Source organism: Coenobita brevimanus, chromosome 90, assembly GCF_032717465.1.
Source record: "Coenobita brevimanus isolate Jiangsu-jjx chromosome 90, ASM3271746v2, whole genome shotgun sequence".
NCBI classification, from domain to species: Eukaryota; Metazoa; Arthropoda; class Malacostraca; order Decapoda; family Coenobitidae; genus Coenobita; species Coenobita brevimanus.
Window position 1 is genome coordinate 31417182 of NC_137043.1, and position 22983 is coordinate 31440164.

Below are 22983 nucleotides of genomic sequence, written 5' to 3' on the forward strand. Positions count from 1 at the left end.
TCCCTCCAAGAGAAAAACAAAATACAATAGAGAGCCAAATTCAAGATCCGATCATTTTGAGATGCCTGGACACACTGCGTTTGAAAGACTGGAGATCGCAGAAAGCAGGAAATACAGACAGAGGGAGACAGTTCCTGAGCCGACCTGTTGCATAAATGAAAGACTAGGAGTAACGGTTAACTCTTGCATTAGAGAGTTGGACAGAAAAGGGATGAGAGTTTGCTGCCAGACGGGTGCTACGCGCCCGTCGTAGAGGTGGAGGAATGCAAGCAGACAGTTCAGAGGAGCAGTGACCATTAAAGTAGCGATAGAAAAGAGATAACGATGCAACAGTGTGGCAAAGAGACAGAGGTTGAAGGGAGTCAGTAAGAGGAGGAGAGTTAATGAGACGAAAAGCCTTTGACTCCACCCTATTGAGAAGAGCTGTATGTGGGGAGCCTCCCCACGCATGAGAGTTGTACTCCACACAGGGGCGGATAAAACCCCTGTATAGAGTCAACAATTGTGCAGGGGTAAAGAAAGAGCGGAGTCGGCTTAGCACACCCAATCTCTTGGAAGCAGATTTTACAAGAGATGTAATATGATCTTTCCAAGATAAGTCCCGAGTAAATGAAACCCCAAGCATGTTCAAGGATGATGCAGGATTAAGCTGAATACTGTATTATTAAACATTAGTGGGTATACCTGTGGAAAATTTTGTCGGGATGATAAGTGTAAGAACTGAGTCTTAGTTGCATTAAAAACAACTATATTATTTTTATCCCAGTCAGAGATACGAGCCGAGTCAGACATTAGGTGTGCCATAGCCTCATCCCTTATTTGTTGAAGTAACTGTTGAGATGGGCATTGCGGGAACCGAATGGAAAGGTGAAGGGTGGAGTCATCAGCGTATGAGTGGATAGGGTTAGATGTACAGCTTAGAAGATCATTGATGAATAAAAGGAAGAGAGTTGGTGATAGGACAGAGCCCTGAGGAACACCACTGTTGATAGATCTAGGAGAAGAACGATGGCCGTCTACAACAGCGGCTATAGAACGACCAGAAAGGAAGCTAGCGATGAAGGCACAGATAGAAGGATAGAAACCGTAGGAGGGCAGTTTGGAAATTAAAGATTTATGCCAGACTCGATCGAAAGCCTTTGAGATGTCAAGTGCAGTGGCAAAGCTTTCGCCAAAGTCCCGAAAGGAGGATGACCAGGAGTCTGAAAGGTAGGTGAGAAGATCGCCAGTGGAGCGTCCCTGACGGAACCCGTACTGACGATCGGAAAGAAGGTTGTGATAGGAAAGATGCTGTAAAATTTTTCTATTGAGAATTGACTCGAAAACTTTTGAAATACAGGACGTTAAAGCAATTGGACGATAGTTGGAGGGTTGGGAGTGGTCACCCTTCTTTGGGACTGGCTGAATGAGAGCAAACTTCCAGCAAGAAGGAAAGGTACAAGTTGACAGACAAAGGCGAAAGAGTTTGCCTAGGCAGGGTGTAAGCACAGAAGCACAGTTCTTGAGAACAACAGGAGGGACCCCATCAGGCCCATATGCCTTGTTAGTACTGAGGCCAGTGATGGCAGAAAATACATCAACTGAAGAAATTTTAATGTCAGCCATGAGGAAGTCAGAGGGGGGAAGTGATGGAGGAACAGCACCGGAATCGTCTAAGGTGGAATTGGAGGAGAAAGTCTGTGCGAAGAGATCTGCTTTATCGGTAGAAGAAATAGCTACAGAACCATCAGATGTTGCACATCCATTCCATAGCACTTTTTCATGACTAACACCATATTCTAATGTTACTCTCTTGTTACAACTGAGCATTCAAGATGGAGAAATGGCAATATCAGGTTATGTTAAAGTGAACAGAGCATAACATGGTCTCTGTGCATGTGACTACAATTCATTCCTTAAACTAAGTTAATATTTTCATCCAGTAGTGGCATCTATCCCATAAATTAGTAGCAGAAGAAAATACTGGAGCTCCTCATTCCTTCCTTAGCATTTTTTTTTTTGACCAGCACCATATTCTAGTGTAGCTCCTCATTCCTTCCTTAGCTTTTTTTTTTTTTTTTTTTTTTTTTTTTTGTGACCAGCACCATATTCTAGTGTTTCATTGAGGATTATAAGAGATGGCAATTTGATGTCTAGTTAAAATGAATATACTGTACTGAATTTTAGCTAAAAAGAAAAAGAATGATAAAGGCTAAGGAGGAAGTAGGCAGCACTTGATATAGTGCTGCCTACTTCTTCCTTAGCCTTTATCATTCTTTTTCTGTGCCTGCCCTCCTCTCTTCCTATTTCTCCCATCTTTCCTGTCACTACTTATTGCTTTTCTTTCCGTTACAGGTGACTTTACATTGAGTGACAAGCCAAATGAATTCCTGTAAGCCAAAAAACCATTTACAACGCTGGGTGGTAACCATATAACCAAACCAAACGTGCTCCCTACGTGTCAGCAAGTGGGTTGGTGGAGGGTTAGTGCCCCCTCCCTGTAAAACAAATATCTCAGAGTCAAATGGCTACCCCTTATGGGATTATGGCATCTGGCAGTAGATAGATAGACAGAATTTTACCCCCATCAAGATGATGGCATTCTATAGTGAAGGGATTAGAAGCCAAATATGTTACCATCTGTACATTTTTTTTTTTTTCCACAGCTTCCAGATAATGTTAGTAAACTTAAGTGAAACACTTCATTGTGTATCAGGTCATTATCATCAGTATAACATTTTCAGTGATTATAAATGAAGTGAGCAGGATCCAGAAATAGAAAGTACTTAAATACAGAGTGGGCAAGCTGTCATCCTAGTCCAATAATAATAAGTCACACATCAATTCACTTCATCATTTAGGCCTTTGGAATTTGGATAGCATAGTAGCAGAGGAAAACATGTCTGCAGAAAGATAACATGTGACATGACTGCATTATTATTTTTTACACATTTTAAATAGTTGTTAGATGTTGACTAGACAGTTACCTGAGACCCAGCAATTTTTTAAACACAGTATAGAATATATAGTCCTCCCTAAGGCCAGCAGCCCTTTTGTATGCAACAAATGGCATCATACACCTTAGCAGATCACCATTTAGACACTAATACCCATCATCCATATCAGTACTCGGTACATGCTGTGGCTGTCTCATTCACGACTGGTGTAATGGTACTACCAGAGTTTCTTATGATGTTTTGGTGGGTTATGTGGGGTACTGTATCTGTGGAAGACTTTTAAGTAAATTTAGTTTCAACAAGGCCCTGGGCCAGCTTGAGTGATTTTGTATCTTTGGATGGTGGTCCAGCCTTTAGCTACCTGACCACCACCTCCCTAAATGTTTTTTTATGATATCTTGAATGAAGTACCTGATTATGTTCATAGCAGCTAAAAGATTGGTTAAGATACAGTACAGGATTTGTAAAAATTTTACCGCTGGTATTTTTTTTCAGCTTAACAAAATTGACAGGTATCAGGTGCATGAATTAAACAAGTACCTCAGTGATAGTGAAAAAAAATAATGCTTTTATCCAAATTCGTACTCCTTGATGTACGGAACATAGTACATACACACTTGCCTCACCCCAGTCCTCCTCCTTATCAGACCCTGCACCTTGAATATGATGAAGTGACCTGTCTGCTGTTGGAAGTATATGGGTTTGAGCCCAGGTATAGACCTGGAGATGGGAGAAAACCTGGAACCATTGCAGGACGAGAAGTCAGACCATTGGCCTGGACATTTACACAGCTCTTTGACAAGTGAGTGACTAAGTGTAGACTGTGTAATGTATGGAAGAAATGAAAGGTGGTAGAATACAGCTGTTTGGACATGTGTATAATTGTTTAACAGGTGAATGGATGTTAATTTTTTAATTTATATTGTTCTCTTTATCTATTGCCAGACACCTCAACCCCGTAAGAGGTGGCCATAAACAAATTGCCTCCATGTCACCCAGTCCAATGCCACTTCACTGCCTTGCTCCCATCTCCCCCCCCCCCTTATATACCTCTCCACTCCAGCCCGCCATCTCATCTTCAGCCTCCCCCTTCCTCTCCCCCCTTCCACCTCACTCGCATACACTCTCCTCATTTGTCTCTCACTCTCCATCCTCTGCACATGGCCAAACCACCTCAGTGTATTTCTCATAACACTTTGTCACACCCACATCCACACCACAGCAACCTTTCTTCTCTGTTGTGCCCTTTCAAGCACTTCACCCTCGAAACTTCCATCTTCACTCATCACACCACCCAAGTACGTAAACGCACTCACTTTTTCCATTTCCTCCTCATCGAGCCTCACTGTACATTCATTGACTTCATTTCTCTCAAAGACCATAACTTGACATTTCCCTACAATCACCTTTAGATTCCATTTCTCATACACACTCCCAGACTCGTTCACTAAACCTTTCAGTTCCCTTTCATCTTCACATGACAATACAGTATCATCTGGAAAAACAGTACAGGGAGTTTCCAAACACTTCCCCCTTTTATTAGGGTTGCTCCAACATCCTCTGCCCTACCTTGTAACTCTCTTATTACCCCATCCATATGCAGATTGAATAACCGTGGGTGCATGACACATCCCTATTTCAATCCAACATTCAGATAGAAAAATTCACTCAGTTCACTATCCACATGTACTGCATCCTTAGCACTCTCATACATACTCTTCACAGCATTCAACAACTTCCCATTTACTCCATATATCCTTAATACTTTCCATGTTCCTTGTCTATGCACTCTGTCATATGCTTTCTCCAAATCCATGAAGGCCACATACAACTTCTTTCCCTTCTCTGGAAACTTTTCCACTAAAAACCCAAGCATGAATGTCTGACCTGCACAACCTCTTCCCATCCTAAAACCTCCCTGTTCTTCTCCAACTAACTCCTCTGTTATTTCCCTAGCTCTGTCAATAAGTAACTTATCATATACTTTTCCCATTACACTAAGAAGACAATTGCCCCTATGATTACCACACACTTTATTTTTCCCTTTTCCTTTGTACAGGGGAATAATTATACCTGACTTCCAATCCTCCGGGACTCTACCTTCCTCCCAAGCCAGTCCGCACATCTTCCATATCCACTCTACTACTGTTATCTCTCCCATGCTTCTGCATTTCACCACACACCCCATCAATTCCTGGGGCTTTCCCCATTTTGACTATTTCATTGCTTCCACTACTTCCATCCTACTGATTCCTTCCTTCCTTCTCACCTCCCTCCTCCTTCCAGCCATTCCCCAGCCACTTATAGTCTCATTAGTTTCATTCTCTGTGTTCAACAATTCCTTAAAGTGTTCTCTCCATCTGCTCACCTATTCTCTCTTCTCCACTAGCAATTTACCATTTTTATCTTTCACACCACCGTCTTACTTCTTTGACATCCTGTCTTACTCTTTTTACCTCTTTCCAAACATTTTTGTATATTCCCTCCACTTTACACTCAGACTCCTTCCACATTCCTCATACACTCTCTTACTAATCTTTTTACCTTCCTCTTCCTCTGTACATATATTTATATTGTTGATTTAAGTATTTTAATATTTTCATGTCATTTTATAAACTGTATTTATCTTTTGTGGTTTAGTATACATGTTTGACAAGTGGGTGACAGTCTGGTTTGGTAATGTGGAGTTGTGAAAAAGGAAAATACTGTTTTTTTATGATAGTCATTGGTATATTTGGAAGAAAACAATTATTTTTTCATATGAGAGAGAAGTTTGGATATGCAGTAGATTATGACTGTTTGAAAAGTAATTGAGTAAGGGTAGATTTTATGAATACGTGGAGGAGTACAACCATTTGTTTATGTGGAAGACTATAGCTATTTATGCATGTGGAATATTACAAGGTATTTTACATGTGGAATATTACAGGGTATTTGGACACAAGGAAGAGTACAACTGTTTGTACATGTGGAGAGTACAGTTTTTTGTACATGTGGAAGAGTACAGGTGTTACAAAACATCAAAGAACAGTTTTACAAGTGTGTAATCATCATCAGGCTGAGTTAGTCCACAGCAGGACAGAAACTTCTCTCATCTTTTTCCAGTCTAATGTGTTGCCTGTTAGCCTGTGTCATGTAATTCTAGTAAATCTTTTGATCTCATCTTGTCATTTTGTTCACTCTCTGCTCTTCCTCTCACGTGATCTCTGGGTTACCACTCCATTATTCTGGCTGTCAGTCGGTAATCTGGTCTACAGAGAACATGACCTTCCTCGTGTCCGTTTTTGCTTTTTTATTATAGCAATCATTGTACAGTCAGTGCTCGCTTAACATGAGAATATTGTACCCTGAAGCTCCCTCTTTATGATATTTTTGTGTTATAGGGCCATATGTTTACATGTAAAAGGGTTTCATGGTACTTAAGCCAGCCTCATGTTCACCGTTTTGGGCAATTTTCATTTTTTTTTTCCCCAGGACATTTACCTACTAATAAGACATCATTACATACAAACTCAGGAGGATTTCTTACCTTGAATGGAAGAGGTTGTGGGCTTACTGGGGGAAGTGGAATGGGGTCCTTAGGCTCCTACTGGTCACAGAGATCACACAGAGCATGTGTGCAACCAGAGTGCAGGGAGAGGGTAGGCTCAACTGGGGCAAGAATGCTCAGTCGACTGTGATGACATCCGGTGCAGACACGTGACAGCCATACGTCATAGGCTGATGCAACTCGCAATATGACCATCACTGACTGCGTTGTGCCTGTTCCCACTGCATTATGACCCTACTTTGCCGCGTTATGACTGTTTGAACCATAATTTGGGGCCTGTGGCTGCGTTATGTCTATCATTTGCTGTGTGGTATGGTGTTAAAAAAAATGGACAGCTTCCTCTGTCCACGTAATGTCTTATCATTTTCACATTGTGACTAAATTCGGACATAAAATTTTGCCTCCTGCGTTATGTGAGTTTTGAACTACAGGATCGCTTGTTATGTGAGCGCTGGCTGTATATCCTTCTTTCATTTGTTCCCTTATCTGCCAAGCTCTTTATTATTTCTCCACATGACACCCAGCATAATCATTTCCAATTCTCTCTAAGCCTTCTTTGGTATACTTTCCATGGATATTATTAGATTCGTCATTCCTGATCCATAAGTTAAAACAGGAAGGACATTGTAGCTGTTACCTTTGACATACCATATGGCTTTGTACAGTAATTGTGCCCTTTTGTGTGTGTGTGTGTGTGTGTGTGTGTGTGTGTGTGTGTGTGTGTGTGTGTGTGTGTGTGTGTGTGTGTGTGTGTGTGTGTGTGTGTGTATTCAAGGAAACTACAAGTGTGATTTGCTTCAGGTTATTTCCTCAAGTTATAGGCATATGTATGAGGAAATTATACAGTACTGTGAAAACAGAGTTGCTGCACAAAATAATAACTTAATCGATGTATAGGAAAGCATGATGACTCAGTTGCCCTGTGCTTTGGGACAGTTACACTGGTCCTTTTTAAAATTAAAGTATTTTGGTGCATTACCATTGCAAGCCAGTGGCATTTAAACTTTGAAACAAACATTAAACAGTGCTGATAACATAACATTGTGAAATATTTGATAATCATGATGCATATGCAGCATCAGTGCTGTATTTTAAAAAAATGTATGGACAGTATCAAAGAGTAAATAATTTAGCATGCAGTGAGACCTTTGGCACCAAAAATTTCTTTAAATATGAGTCTTTCCTTACAAACTCAGGTTTATCTAATTTTAAAATACTGTAATCTGCTCTTTAGATGTGACAGCAATGTCTGGGACCTATATAAAAACTAGTAGAGGTATCTGACATTGCATGAGTAAAACCCTATGATTGTGCATACTGGCATTACTTGGGAGCCTGAATGGCCACTTCCCCTGTGGGAAGGGTCCCATTTTACCCACTGAACCTGTGTTCCTCCTTGTGCCCATTTTCCCGTGGATGTATTCCAAATGGACCTATTCATACCATGAACCTAATTTCCTACTACTGTACCTGTGTCCTCACCAACACTGCTGACCGACCTCACCTGCTCTACCCACCCTGCCATTCCATCCACCCTTCCAACCCGTTGTAGCTAATACGAGTAATGATATTTCTGTAGGAGTAAAAAACTCTGCGGTAAGTTGCTACTATGTTCCTCCATGGTGACTTGATTATTTCTAATTAGGTATAATCTTGGCCATCATGGGTGCCACTTTACCAAATGTAACGTACACATATCATTTCATTGTAAAAAGTTGCATCTGTTATAGCTGTTTAGAGTTTTATATTCATCTTCTTTATTTCCATAGAGGACACACAAACATACTGACAGACAGACTCTTTCTTTTATATATATATGGATTTGGGTTCCTTTTTAACTTATACTCACTATGTCCCCATATTTAATTTTTATCAGAATGTTACGTAGTAATTTTTTTGCCTCATTATATTCATTCCATACTGTACTTCTCTTCTTTGTTCCTTATTCCAATACCATTTGTTTTTTAAGTGTCAGTTTGAGGTGAATATATGTCAAGTTCAAGTTTGAGAAGATGAAAGTGGCAGTGATTGTAGTGTATGGACTGTGTGATGACAGGAGTGAGACAGAGAAAGACAGGTTTTGGGATGAGCTGGGCAAAGTAGTAGGAGAACTGCCCTGGAATTATGAAGAGTTTGTGATGGGCGACATGAATGGGAGGGTAGGCACTGGTCCTGAGAATGATATATTGGGTAATAATGGAGTACCAGGAGAAAAATTAATGATAATGAGAAGGACTGAAGGACATGTGTCAGGAAAAGAGGCTGTGCATTTGCAATTCTTATTCTAAACACAAAGATGGACATAAATACACTTGGTATAGAGGGAATGGAGATCATGTTGAAAGAGGCCTGATTGATTACATGCTCATAGAGAATTCGATGCTGGATAGTGTTGCTAATACAAGGGCAGTGAGAGAACAACATGGAGGGTTGTCACATCATATGATTTTGATATGCAAGATCAAGCTAAGAGGAGTGTGGTGGACTAAGAGAGAGAGGAGCTGTCAGGGAGAGAGACAGAAAGTCGAGAAGCTGACGATCAAAAAAATAACAGATGAATACAGGGCCAAAGTAAGGGAGGTATAGAATCAGTGAATTGGAATGAAATGGATCTGGACAGCTTGTGAAATATATTATAGGGATTGCTTAGTTAGCAGTGCTAAAGCAGTGTGTGGTAGTTGGCAAGAGTAACAACAAAGAAGAAAGGTACGGCATGGTGGGATGAAGAGGTTAAGAAAGCAGTGTAGGAAAAGAGGAAGAAGTGGCAGGAGTGAATACAGGACAGGATCTTAGTTGAAATAAGAAATGAATATATTGAGATCAAGAAGCACGTATAGAGACAAGCGAAGAGGAAAAAGAAAGAGGTTTGATGATGTAGGAAGACAAATGAATGCAAAATACGACGATAATAGGAAGTTATTCTGGAAAGAGGTGCAGAAATGTAGAAGTGACAGTTGAAAGAAATGTGAAAGTGTGAAGGATGTAAGTGGTTGGTTATTAACTCATGGGGATTAAGTAAGGATGGAAAGAATATTTTGAAAGTCTGATGAATGGGCATGAAGAGAGCAAAGCAACTATTAACGTGATTGGTTTGGGGGGTGTACAGAGAAGGAATGCAGTGCCAGGAAACGTGACACTCGCAGAGGTGAAGAACACTGTGAAGTGGCTGAAAAATGGAAAAGCAGCTGGGGTTGATGAGGTCTATGCAGAGATGATTAAGTGTAGTGGAGAGAGCAGAATGAAGTGCTTGTTGGAGATACGTAAGGAGGTTTGGATGAGTGAAACTGTGCCAGTAGAGGGGAAAAAGGCAGTGATTGTACCCCTGTACAAAATAAAGCAGTAAAGTGAGTGCAAGAATTATTGTGACATAAGTCTATACAAAGTAGACGGAGAAAGATTGCGGAAGGTTTTGTGCATGTATGGTGTAGATGGTAAGCTTCTAGGTGCCGTCAGGAATTTTTATGATGGTAGTGAGGCATTCATAAGGGTAATTAGGCATCTTAAGTGAATGGTTCATGATCAGTGTGGGCATGCGGCAAGGTTGTGTGATGTCTGCATGGTTGTTCAATACATACAATATATGGTTGGGGCGACGAGAGAAGTAAAAACACGAGTAATGGAGAGAGGAATGATGTTGGTAATGAACGGGGATGGATGATATCTCTCAAATTTGGTGAATGCTGATGATGCAATGCTACTTGCAAATACTGTACCTGACAAGAAGTTGGTAGACTGATGCAGAGTTTTGTAAATGTCTGTGAGCATCGTGCATTGAGAGTAAATGTAGAAGAGAGTAGATTGATGGTTATTGAGAGAGAAGGTGACTCCCAGTGTGATGTTACAATGAATGGGGAGAGACTGAAGTTGGTGAGTGAGTTCAAATACCTGGGTACAGTAATAGAAAAGAGAGGAAAATGTGCAAAAGAAGTGGAAAGTAGAGTGATACAAGGAAGGAAAGAAGCTGGTGCTACGAAAGCCTTGATAAAAAACAAGCTTGAGTGTTGCAGCTGCATGAGGCTACATGAAGGAATGTTAGTGCAAACTTTAACAGACAGATGTGAGACTATGGTGTGGCATGAAGATAAAGTCAAGAGTAAGAACAGTGGAGATGTGACTGCTGAGAAATGTATGAAGAGTACAGAGAGTGGATAGGATATGGAATAATGCGATTCGTGAAAGATGAGGAGTGAAGAAGTCTGTGGACACCAGAAGTTAAGTGAGTACACTGAGATGGTTTGGTCATGAGGAGAGAATGGATAACAATAGAGTGGTGAAAAAGGTATATCTGAGTGAATTTGAAGGAGAGAGGAGGTGAGGTGGGCCAAGAAAAAGGTGGAGGGATATGGTGGATGAGTGTGTGAGGAAGAGAGGTATGGAAGTTGATGAGCCTAAGGGACTTACAAGCGACCGAGCTGGCTAGATGATTTTTGTGCGAAGAACACAACCAGGGATTTGGCACCTCTTTTTAACGTGACAGCGTTCGGATTGAGTATCAGATAGGTATATGTGCAGCAACAGAATGTGGTAAAAAAATTTTGGCCCATCTGATGGAACCAGGATTCATTGGGGTTGAATGATGAGTGAATGGAAGCATGGCCCAGTGAACTAGACAAACTTAGGCTGTCTGGAGGTTACTACTCCTCACCCTGCCCTAAGGTTGGAAAGGAGGTCCGGGTGATGATGATGAATTTTTAAGTGCCCTCACACATCTGTAGCTAAATCAGCTATTTTTCTATTTCATTTTTACAGCTTTTTTGAGACATGTTTACTAATGCCCTCTTCACCTGTTTTCCTCAGGTTATCATAATTATGATAGACATTGTATGTATCAGGGGGCACTGATACTTTACATTTATACTTATCAGTAGGAGCATTTATAAAGTTGAATATCAGTGGTTCATCTTCCCCATAATTATTGTATTTTCCATAACATGTTGAGTTCATACCTTTTCCTTCATGTGTGCACGTGTACTGTATTTGCATATGTTCTATAATAGTCGTCATTGTCATCGTTGTTGTAGTAGTAGTAGCTGTAATACTGTAGCAGCAGCCACAGTTTTACCTGAACATGAACCAAGCAAACTACAGCCTGAAATAACCATCCTAGAGTCCACCATCTCCCCCCCCCCCTTCAGGAGACAGTGAGTTGAGGGGCATTTGTATAACTGGACCTCTTCCCAAGTATATCAGTACATATGCTGGCTACCCAGTTGATGATGATGATGATGAATAACATGTACTGTGTATGTGCAGAGGGTGTGCAGTAAGTGGGGTGCACTGGCTGCCACTGCTGGAGGGGGATGTGGACTTCTCCCTCTTGTCCTCCGTTTCTGCTAACTGCCCTCCTCAACAGGTCCTTGCAGACAGCCTCTCCAGCATCACGCTTCTGGTAGGTACCATGAGACCCACTCTTAGGCTGTTACCACACCTTATTATTCTCTTGCATATTATTTATGCCTCTTTTAATTTGTCATGCAGTGCATAAACAGTGTACCCAACACTATGAACTGAAAAAAAAAAATCATGGCTACACAACACACAGCCTCGGAGCCCCCGGGAGGGGGGGGGACCATAAATGCCCCCATCTTCCGCCCCTCTCCCGGTGACCACTTGAGCTGCCTGGAACCACTGTCTGGCTCACTTCTTATTCATTTCTGCAGCATTCATGGTCTTTCCTCTAACTTTCACACTGTTGAGCACCATCTCTCCTCCTCTAAACCTCACCTTCTTTTATGAACCGAGACTCAGCTGTCTGAGCTGACAGCAAACCCTTCTCTGTATCCTCCTACTTTTTCTATACTTATTTCAAAGCCAAAGTGGCTTTTGTGTATATATATATGTAATGACTTATCTTGCTCTCATGTTCCTGAACTTGATTCTTCTGAATTCTCTACACTCTGGCTTTGGCTTTCCTGTCATTTTCTGACTAAATGTATCTGCACTGTGTACTTATCCCCTAGTTCTACGGACTATCAAAAATTCTTCGACTGTCTTACTTCTACATTGGAACACATTCAATCCATTTGTCCTTTCTCTGAAGCCTCCTTTCTAGGAGATTTCAGTGTTCACCACCACCTTTGGCTCTCCTCTCCTTTCACTGATCCACCTGGTGAACAAGCCTACATCTTTTCTATCCTTAATGACCTAGAGCAGCTTGTACAGCATCCTACCCGTATCCCTGACCACCTTGGAGAGAGCTCCAACATACTTGACCTCTTCCTTACAACTAATCCCTCTGCTTACACTGTTAATCTTTTCTCTCCGTTGGGCTTCTCCGATCACAACCTTATCACCTTAACCTGTCCTTTTACTCCAGTATGGCCTGTGGACCTTCCAAAGAAACGTCATCTGTGGCACTTTGGAGCTCCAGACTGGGAGGCCCTCAGGCAGTACTTCCTTGATTTTCCCTGGACTTATTGTTGCTTCCATGGCCGGGAGCCATCTGAGTGTGCCTTGCGCATTACGGAGGTTATTCTCTCGGGCATGGAAGCATACATTCCTTTCTCATATCCTTTGACTAACACAAGAAAGCCTTGGTTTAATCATGCTTGTTCTAATGCTGTCCGCAACAAGGAGAGGGCCTATAAAAGGTACTGTAGCCAACCCACCCCTGAATCACATAATTTTTACGGTTCTGCCCAGAATCGTGCTAAGTCTGTTCTTCGCTCTGCAAAAAATAATTTCATCCGTACTAAATGCTCTCAACTCTCCAACTCGAATTCTTCCCGCTTCTTCTGGAACCTCGCCAAAAACCTTTCTAACAACTTTACCTCATCATCCTTCCCTTCTCTTTTCTACTCTGGTGGTTCTGTAGCTATTTCTTCTACTGATAAAGCAGATCTCTTCGCTCAGACTTTCTCTGCACCTTAGATGATTCTGGTGCTGTTCCTCCATCACTTCACCCCTCTGACTTCCTCATGGCTGACATTAAAATTTCTTCAACTGATGTATTTTCTGCTATCACAGGCCTCAATACTACCAAGGCATATGGGCCTAATGGAATCCATCCTGTTGTTCTCAAGAACTCTGCTTCTGTGCTTACACCCTGCCTAGGCAAACTCTTTCGCCTTTGTCTATCAACTTGTACCTTTCCTTCTTGCTGGAAGTTTGCTCTCATTCAGCCAGTCCCAAAGAAGGGTGACCATTCCCAGCCCTCTATCATCCAATTGCTTTAACATCCTGTATCTCAAAAGTTTTTGAGTCGATTCTTAATTGAAAATTTTTTTACATCTTTCCTATTACAACCTTCTTTCTGATCATCAGTATGGGTTCCATCAGGGATGCTCCATTGGCGATCTTCTCACCTGCCTTTCAGACACCTGGTCATCCTCCTTTCGGGACTTTGGTGAAAGCTTTGCCATTGCACTTGACATCTCAAAAGCTTTCGATCAAGTCTGGCATAAATTTTTAATTTCCAAACTGCCCTCTTATGGTTTGTATCCTTCTATCTGTTCCTTCATCAGTAGCTTCCCTTCTGGTCGTTCTATAGCCGCTGTTGTAGACAGCCATTGTTCTCCTAGACCTATCAACAGTGGTGTTCCTCAGGGCTCTGTCCTATCACCAACTCTCTTCCTTTTATTCATCAGTGACCTTGTAAGCTGTACATCTAACCCTATCCACTTGTACGCTGATGACTGCACTCTTCACCTTTCCATTCGGTTCCCGCAACGTCCATCTCAACAGTTACTTCAACAAACAAGAGATAAGGCTATGGCAAACCTAATGTCTGACTTGGCTCGTATCTCTGAGTGGGGAAAAAATAATCTTGTTGTTTTTAATGCATCAAAGACTCAGTTCCTACACCTATCAACCCAACAAAATCTTCCACAGGTATACCCACTAATGTTGAATAATATTCAGCTTAATCCTGCATCATCCTTGAACTTGCTTGGGGTTTCATTCACTCGGGACTTATCTTGGAAAGATCATGTTACATGTCTTGTAAAATCTGCTCCCAAGAGATTAGGTGTGCTAAGCCGACTCTGTTCCTTCTTTACCCCTGCACAATTGTTGGCTCTATACACAGGTTTTATCTGTCCCTGTGTGGAGTACAACTCGCATGTGTAGGGAGGTTCCTCACATACAGCTCTTCTCAGTAGGGTGGAGTCAAAAGCTTTTCGTCTCATCAACTCTCCCCCTCTTACTGGCTCCCTTCAACCTCTGTCTCTTCACCACACTGTTGCATCTTTATCTCTTTTCTGTCGCTGCTTCAATGGTTACCGCTCCTCTGAACTGTCTGCTTGCATTCCTCCACCTCTACGACGGGCGCGTAGCACCCGTCTAGCAGCAAACTCTCATCCCTTTTTTGTCCAACTCTCTAATGCAAGAGTTAACCATTACTCCCAGTCCTTCATTTATGCAAAAGGTCAACTCTGGAACTGTCTCCTTCTGTCTGTATTTCCTGCTTTCTGCGATCTCCAGTCTTTCAAATGCAGTGTGTCCAGCCATCTTGAAATAATCGGGTCTTTTTTGTTTTTCTATTGGAAGGAACATTTTTTGTGGGCTCATGGCCTTTGGTTCATTTTTCCTAGCATATAAAAAAAAGGAATAAAAAATTACAGAAGGAAACTAGTGATTCATCTAGAAGAGCAAGAGATCTTCCATCCATCCATCATCCAGTTCTATGTTGCCTCATGAGGAGTGGAGGAGCCTGGGGTTAGGCAAGTTGGCCATGACATTTAAGATGAGAGTGACCAGCCTCACTCATCCCTGAGTGGCATCACATAAGCAGTAAACCCCAACCACTCCTTGGATATAAACCTACATAGGCTCAGTCCGATTGGAGCGCCTTAATTACCCACCGAACTACCAAGCACCATAATTTGGGTATATGGGTACCACCCAGCATAGTAATTGGTTTCTGGTGTACAGAAAAACCATTTGACATGTCACTCAATGTAGAGTCACCCATAGGCAGAAGGAAGGGGAAAGAATAAAGGAAAGAAAGACAGAAGAGGGAGTGTAAAGGCACCCATAGGCAGAAGGAAGGGGAAAGAATGAAAAAAAGAACAACAGAAGAGGAGGAAAGGGCAGACACCCAAAGCAGCACTGGATCGACTGAGTGGATGGCGAGCACCCACAACTATTTAACCAAAAAAATGTGGGCCATAAGGTGTGACCATACCAAAACATTATGCAGAATTGTTAGAGATTTTGCAACTAGTGTTAATGTTTTCTGTAGCAGTTACTCAAAATGCTGCAGACAAGGTTATGAAGACTTTTATGGCAGCAGTATGAACTCAGCTTTGCTGGTGTGGATTTTACTCTCAACTTTGCTCATAGCATTCATTAGCACAAGAGAAAGTGTTTAGTGTTTTTTTTTTTTTTTCCACCAGAGTTACCTTGATCATATTTTTCCATTGCTTGGAATATCATTGTCTTATTATAATTCTCATTTTTGTTGTGGCATTATGTATTTTATTATATCCATATTTACCCATCAATAGGCAGATGACTAAATCCCAGGAAGGGTGACAACAGACAAATTATCCCTGTGCCACTTTGACTTTTGCCATCAAGTTATCCTCTCTCCAATTCATATCACCTTCATTCATATGCTGTACATCTCCCCCCCATCCCCCCCATTGCATCCTTTGCCTCACTCCACTTCAGGTCAGTCTTTCAGTCTCCTTTCTCTTTATGTGTCCAAACCATCTCAAGATATTTCATATATATACAGCACTTATTTTTCTTGGTATTTAGCATTTTTTATTCTTTACTGGTGTTTTCTTGTAAATTTTACTCTCATTAATCCATCCATCCATCATCCAATCCTATGTTACCCCATGAGGAGCTTAGGAGCCAGGGGCTAGGCAAGTTGGTCCTTATATTTAAGATAAGAGTGACCAGTCTCACTCATCCCTGAATGGCATTACGTGAGCAATAAATCTCAGCCAAGCCTTGGATATAAACCTACACAGGCTCAATTCGATTGGAGTGCCTAATTACCCACGAAACCACCAGGCGCCATAATTTGGTTATATAGTTACCACCAAGCATAGTAAATGGTTTCCTGGTGTACAGGAAACCATTTTGCTTGTCACTTACTGTAGAGTCACCCATAGACAGAAGGAAGAGGAAAGAATGATGGGAAGAAAGACAGAAGAGGGAGTGTAAAGTCACCTGTAGGCAGAAGGAAGAGGAAAGAATGAAGGAAAGCAAGACAGAAGAGGAAGGAAGGACAAGAGGAATGGGCAGACACCGAAAGCAGAACTACATCAACTGAGTGGATGGTGAGCACCCCCACTTGCCACCAAAACTCATTGCCAATAGCACCTGGTGTTCCCAGGCAGTCACCCATCCAAGTACTAACCAGACCCAGTGTTGCTTAACTACGCTGATCAGACAAGAAATGGAGCACTCAACCTGTTATGGCCATTGGCACTCTCAATGTTACATTGTGAATTTTACCTCTGATGTGTTTTTACCAGTTGTTGCCTTTATACTTGTATCTATAATATGTTATATATTTTTTTAGTCCAGCCTCAGCCTATATTTACATCAGTTATGGAGGCTTCATGACATCTTTACCCAAGTGATTTATTTTGCATATTAGACCTTAATGTCCTTTCTTGTGTTACATAAATCCTTCTGATGTTGCCATACCCTGCATAAATAACATACAGAAGGATATTAACTTATCCAAAAATAAATCTGTAAGGAAGAGTGCTAGGGAGCCTCCTCGCCTGATTACAATACAACATCATGGCTGGTGTTATATTCATTTATGGAGGCTCCCTAGCACCTTTTTCTTAACGTTCTATTTTGCCAATTATACTTTATTGTTACCTTGTACAGTATACTCTTCTCCCCCCTCCTGCCCACTAAGATAAGGTACATGGGAGCTTCCATAACCGTTGAGAGCGTCCAAGGCCTTTTTAACCTCTTCTGTGTGCTTATGTCGTATTTTATTCGTTCCCTCACGAGGTATTTTATTAGCTTAGAAGAGTTTACAGGTTTGTTAGATGTAGCTTTCGTTAGTCATTTTCAGTGGTGACATTTTTCTGCATTAGTCCTGATGTTGTCACTCAGAGTTAATGGAGATTGTTTCTTCTTCCATACAAGAGGCTTTTGCAGAGTTTAATATAATTGACTGGAGCTAGCAAGTGTAAAATAAGCAAGCTGTCTTCTTGTATTAAAGGAATTAATTGTAGAAATTATTTAACTTTCTCTTCTGCCACTACTGCTGGGTTGTGGATGGTATTATAGGGGGAGATAAGGACATGGCAGAAATAGTTGGTAGGCATTAAGTCTAACCCACATTTTTCATCCACTCCCACAGGGCTGTGTTTTAGAGGAAGATGGGGACATCAGCAAAACTCATCAGCTTTAATGACTGTCATGCTCACAGTAAGCGCTCTTGTATATTTAAAGGAAGAAATATACACACATACAAACTGATTATTGGGAAGTTGATACAGCCACCTTGGACCCTAAATGTAATTCTGCCACTGTTCCAGGGTTGTGAAGGGGAGGATTTGGGACTGGTGATCCATGTGCAGCCAACAGACTTAAATCTGTTGATACAGCCACCTTGGACCCTAAATCTAATTCTGTCACTGTTCCAGGGTTGCGTAGGGGAGGATTTGGGACTGGTGACCCACGTGCAGCCAACTGGCTTAAATCTAATTGGATGAATTATATCCTGATACTGTGTTTTGTGAAGATAGGACAGTTTTGGTCTAACCTTGACCCTAAATCCAATCATTCTTCTTCCACTGCTGCTGGATGGGTTTTTAGGGGAAGGTTGGGGTGTCATGAAAATTTATCACTTTCATGCAGTCAAAAGGTGCACAGTATGTGTAACTCATCCTTTACTGGTGCAGAATTGTGGATTGTGTCCTAGGTGAAAATTGATTGTCTGCCTCAACCCCTTTAATCCAGTGATGCATTTCTAGTTTATTTCAGCTGCCTCCAGATGTTTTTATTCAACACAAAGGAGACTTTTAGAACTGGATGGACTGGAAATAGCCTTCTCTAAGTCCATCGCTAGGCATAAATCTAACCTTTCTTTTTCTTTTTCTTCCACTTGTAAATCTAACCTTTTTCTTTCTTTCTCTTAATCCATTTCTGCATAAGTATGATCCTTATATTCCTTTCTCTTCTTCCACTTCTGGATAAATCTAACCTTTCTCTTTCATTCTTTTCTTCCACTTCAGGAGGATTGTGGGTCATGTTCTGGAGGAAAACAGATTGATTATGTTCAGCACTTCGACTGCTAGGTTATCTCTTGACTGAACCAAGTCATTTAGTGCAAGCCTACATAAAATTCCCTGGTGTACCAATAACAGACAAGGAGATACTGGAGTTAGTTTATGATGCTTTTTGACTGTTAGGATTTTTCAGTGTTGAATGAAGTCCTCTGGAGTTCATCGAATAACATAACCAATTGCAGTAGTGGCAGTGATTTAACAACCCACATGGAATCAATAGGCACAGATCTAACCCTCTTACTTCAGGGATCTGGTTCAATGGAAGTGCGTGTGTGTGATGGCCATGTGGACCCACTGGATGTGATAGAGCCCCGTGTGCAGGATATGGTGAACAGGACCGGGCGGACGGACATATATGTTGCAGCACAGCTAACACCTCTCACAAGGATGCTGGATAATGTACGTACTGTAATAAGCTCTATTTTGTACACATTATTGTTAGGACGAGCTTCTCAAACACGAAGATCACGAGCAATAATCCCTTGATATACAGAAGGGTTGTGTTCTGTAAAGCATTTCTATTAAGTAATTTTCTGGTTATCATACTTTTCACATATACATCATCATCAATAGCTTGTCATCATCAGACTCCCCCCCCCCCCTTTTTTTTTTTTGTCAGCTATACCTATCCCATGTATGGTACTTCTGATGTAAAAGTGGAGATATGCAAAGAAGTACAGGTACTTGTTGTTGTTGTTGTTGATCAACCCCAGTCTGTCTGGCCAAGCAGACCTATCAACTGCAGACAAGCAGTTGCCCCTGCAGGGCAGTCCTTATACATTGAAGTGATGTTCTCTTGTGGTTGACAGTGCCTTGCAATGAAGGGAAAATTTTGGAGTTGTGGTTCCTGGGTGAATGCCGTATTTGTGGCACCCCACCCAGCTAGCAGAGGCACTACAGCAGCTCAACACTACCCAGGTTGTCTGGTTATATGGTTACCACCCAGTGTTATACATGTAAATGGTTTCTTGGATTACAAAAAACCATTAGGCCTGTCACTAAGTGTAGAGTCACCTTAAATGGAAAGAAGATTAATAAAAAGTGGCTGGAGGAAGGGAAGAAATAGGAAGAGAGGACGTCAGACAAAATGATAGAATGATGAAGGTGAAAGAAAAAGTAGGCAGCACTACATCAAATGAGTGGGTGGTGGTCACCACCACCTTCAACAAGAAGTACCTGTGGTGGAGGGGAGTAAACTTAAACAGTGTAAAATATTTGTATTATGATCAGTGCATAGTAGTGGATTGCAAGATTCAATGTACTTTTTACAAATTATAATCAGACACATACTGGTGATCATCAGATTCATTGACATTGTCTGAAGCAAATCACCATCAAGTGTCTCATCACAGATCATCACCTTCCTTCTTTCACACCACTCCCCAAACTACAAACCACATACTCCCTTGTGACACTCAGCAGCATGCACCACGCCACTACAGGCTAAATAAAATTGTGTAGTCGTAGTAAGATTAAGATAAACATATCAGTGGACTGATGGACTGAAATAAAAATTACATCCTCAGGCTGAAGGGGGTGTGTTACTGCTACAGTACTAACTGTATTTTCAGTTCTACCTGGAGGACATGAGTGAGGAGGAGAAACAGCGGGGCACTGCGAGGCTGGACAAAGAACAGGACTTCTTTGAGAAACAAGCTAATAAAATGTTCTTCAGGGCATTGGTTTGTATATACATACAATATATATATATATATATATATATATATATATATACACACACAAACACAAGGCTCTCGATCTTCGAACTGCTTTGGGACCGAAAATATGATCAAAATGTGATTTATTGAAGTGTGAATTGATAAACTTTTGGAAAATAAGTAAATTGGACCGGCGTGTCGCCGACAGACCCTCATCAACTCTTACGTATACACTTATACCCACCCAAAATCATAACACAACCATTATTTGCTTATATTTAGTACATATTTACTTACTATTAGCAAGAAAAGCAAGAAATACAGGCTTTAAAATAGATAGAATGAAGCTTATGTGGTAAAGTGTTGGGTTCCGAGACAATTCACCCTCAAGTCAGTTCGCCATCAAAACATGGACGATTCCCTGTCAGGACAATTTGCACCCTAGACGATTCCCTGTCAGGACAGTTTGCACCCTGGACGGTTCTCCGTCATTCTGTAAATATACTTATTATTAATTAATCAATACTTTAATATATGTATTTCAGGGGGATTGATCAAAGTCTATGTTCAAAAGCATAGGCTTTGGATAATATTTATTAGTTGCACCTTTAGTCAATAATTAACTTGTTTCTTTCATGTTGTAGTCACCTTTGAATTTTATTCTAGCATCACCCATAGCTCTCTTCATTAATGATGATGAATTGTCTTGTTTTTGTTGTGACGGCGAATCTTCCTGACCGGTTCCGAGGCGGTGGTTGAGTCACTGTCGCCAGCCTTCACCGCCACCCTCACTGCCATCATTCGTGCTCACCCCAGCCCCGCTTGAGTGAGCACCTGCTTCCTTGTCCTTGTCCCAATCACCATGGCCACTGCTGTTGATGCTTTCACTGCCTCTGTCATCACAAAAAACATTTCAAACATTTGAATGAGGGCAAGCTTCACCAAGTGGCCGGTAGGTGACATGACAGATGAACAGATGCGTATCAACTTGCGCTCACAACCCGGCCTGAGTGATCGAAGCACGACTTATGAAATTGAGGCACAAATTTTTGACGAGCGGGCGAGTCCAATCGAGGTACGAAATATCAAAGTAAGTTAATCAAATATCGAGAGTCTTCTGTATGCAGTATACAGTATATAATGATACAGTCAAGTCGCGTAAGGCACGGCTAATTGGTTCTGGGCCAAGCCCGCGCTGTAGAAAGCCGTGCCATACAAATAACTAAACCTATGGGAAAAATGGAATTTGGTTCTGGACGTTCGCCCATAGTCCCTCTTTTCACCCCACTTTTCCCCATTTTCCCTCACTTTACACAGGCATACAATCAAGCAATCAATCAGTGCATGTATTACACACAACATAAACATTAAACGATAAATAATAAAGGGCTCTAAGGGCATAAAATACTGAAAGTACCTAACTCTGACGACGATAGTGCTAAAGTGGAGGGGGTAGGGTTGGGGCTTCCAAGGCAAGAGGCGCGTTTCAAACCTTGCCACACCTGCACACCAGAGGTATTTTATGCGCGTAGTTTTTTTTTTTTTTCACCTTGCCATGTCAGAAAATTGTGGCATAGAAATCGGCACCTTAGGCGACTTGACTGTATGTATGTATGTATGTATATATATATATATATATATATATATATATATATATATATATATACAGTATAGTGTACATATATATATACATAGATGTATTGGTGTTGTGATGAGGAGAGGTAGATTGAGGTGGTTTGGACATGTGGAGAGGATGGGGGATGATAATTGGGTGAGGAAGGTGAGAAGTGTTAATATTGGGGGTGGGGTTATGAGGGGTAGACCGAGAAAGACATGGGACGAGGTCATTAAGTGTGACCTCAGGGTTAAGGGATTGAACAGGGAGGCTGCAGTGGATCGTGCAGCATGGAGAGCCGCCATTAGGTGACCAAGGCCAACGCATGCAAGCATGTTGGAGCCTTTAAAAACGAAACGTAACGATGCATAGATGGATAAATAGATACATACTGTACATAAGTGGATAGATAGATAGATATTGTACTCTTTATATATATAGAGAGAGAGGGAGAGAGAGAGAATATATATATATATATATGTATATATATATACAGAGAGAGAGAGAGAGAGAAATATATATATATATATATATACAGTAATCACTCCAATATCCGACGTAATAGAGCCATAGGTAGGTCCGGATATTGGTTCTGTCCGGATATTGGGCCCCAGCTTATGGACTTGTACTTATGGACCCTAACTCAGAGAAACACCTATACAACTCCCTCTGGACATGCATAGCACCTATTTAAGACCCAAATCACACCAATAAGGCACATATATGACTGAAATAAATGCAAAAGAAACATAAAATGTGGGTTTAGAAGTAGGTTCATACAATAATAAACATTCTGGTGACTGGCTCCTGGACTGGTACTTATGGACCCTAACCTAGCCTAACTCAGAAAAACACCTTCCTACTTCACATGCATAGCTCCTAACACCCTATTCACACCAATACAGGACATTAAAGAGTGAAATGAGGTAAGTATGGTATGGAAAAAAGTACAGTATGAAACATTCTTATGTCCGGATAGTGGGGATGTTCGGATATTTGGCGTCCGGATATT

At 41.3% G+C, this 22983-nt stretch overlaps 1 protein-coding gene and 1 pseudogene across 1 annotated transcript in view; one reads left to right on the forward strand and one right to left on the reverse strand.

Annotated features, from left to right (window-relative positions):
• Window positions 1-22983, forward strand: part of LOC145411660 (uncharacterized) — a 148029-nt gene that overhangs the window by 98546 nt on the left and 26500 nt on the right. Inside the window, exons 13-16 of the mRNA XM_080281665.1 lie at window positions 3584-3738; window positions 11740-11875; window positions 18945-19097; window positions 20270-20380. Of these exons, the coding sequence (XP_080137791.1) occupies window positions 3584-3738; window positions 11740-11875; window positions 18945-19097; window positions 20270-20380 (555 nt within the window). The remainder of the gene's footprint in view (window positions 1-3583; window positions 3739-11739; window positions 11876-18944; window positions 19098-20269; window positions 20381-22983) is intronic.
• Window positions 16750-16868, reverse strand: LOC145411739 (5S ribosomal RNA; annotated as a pseudogene).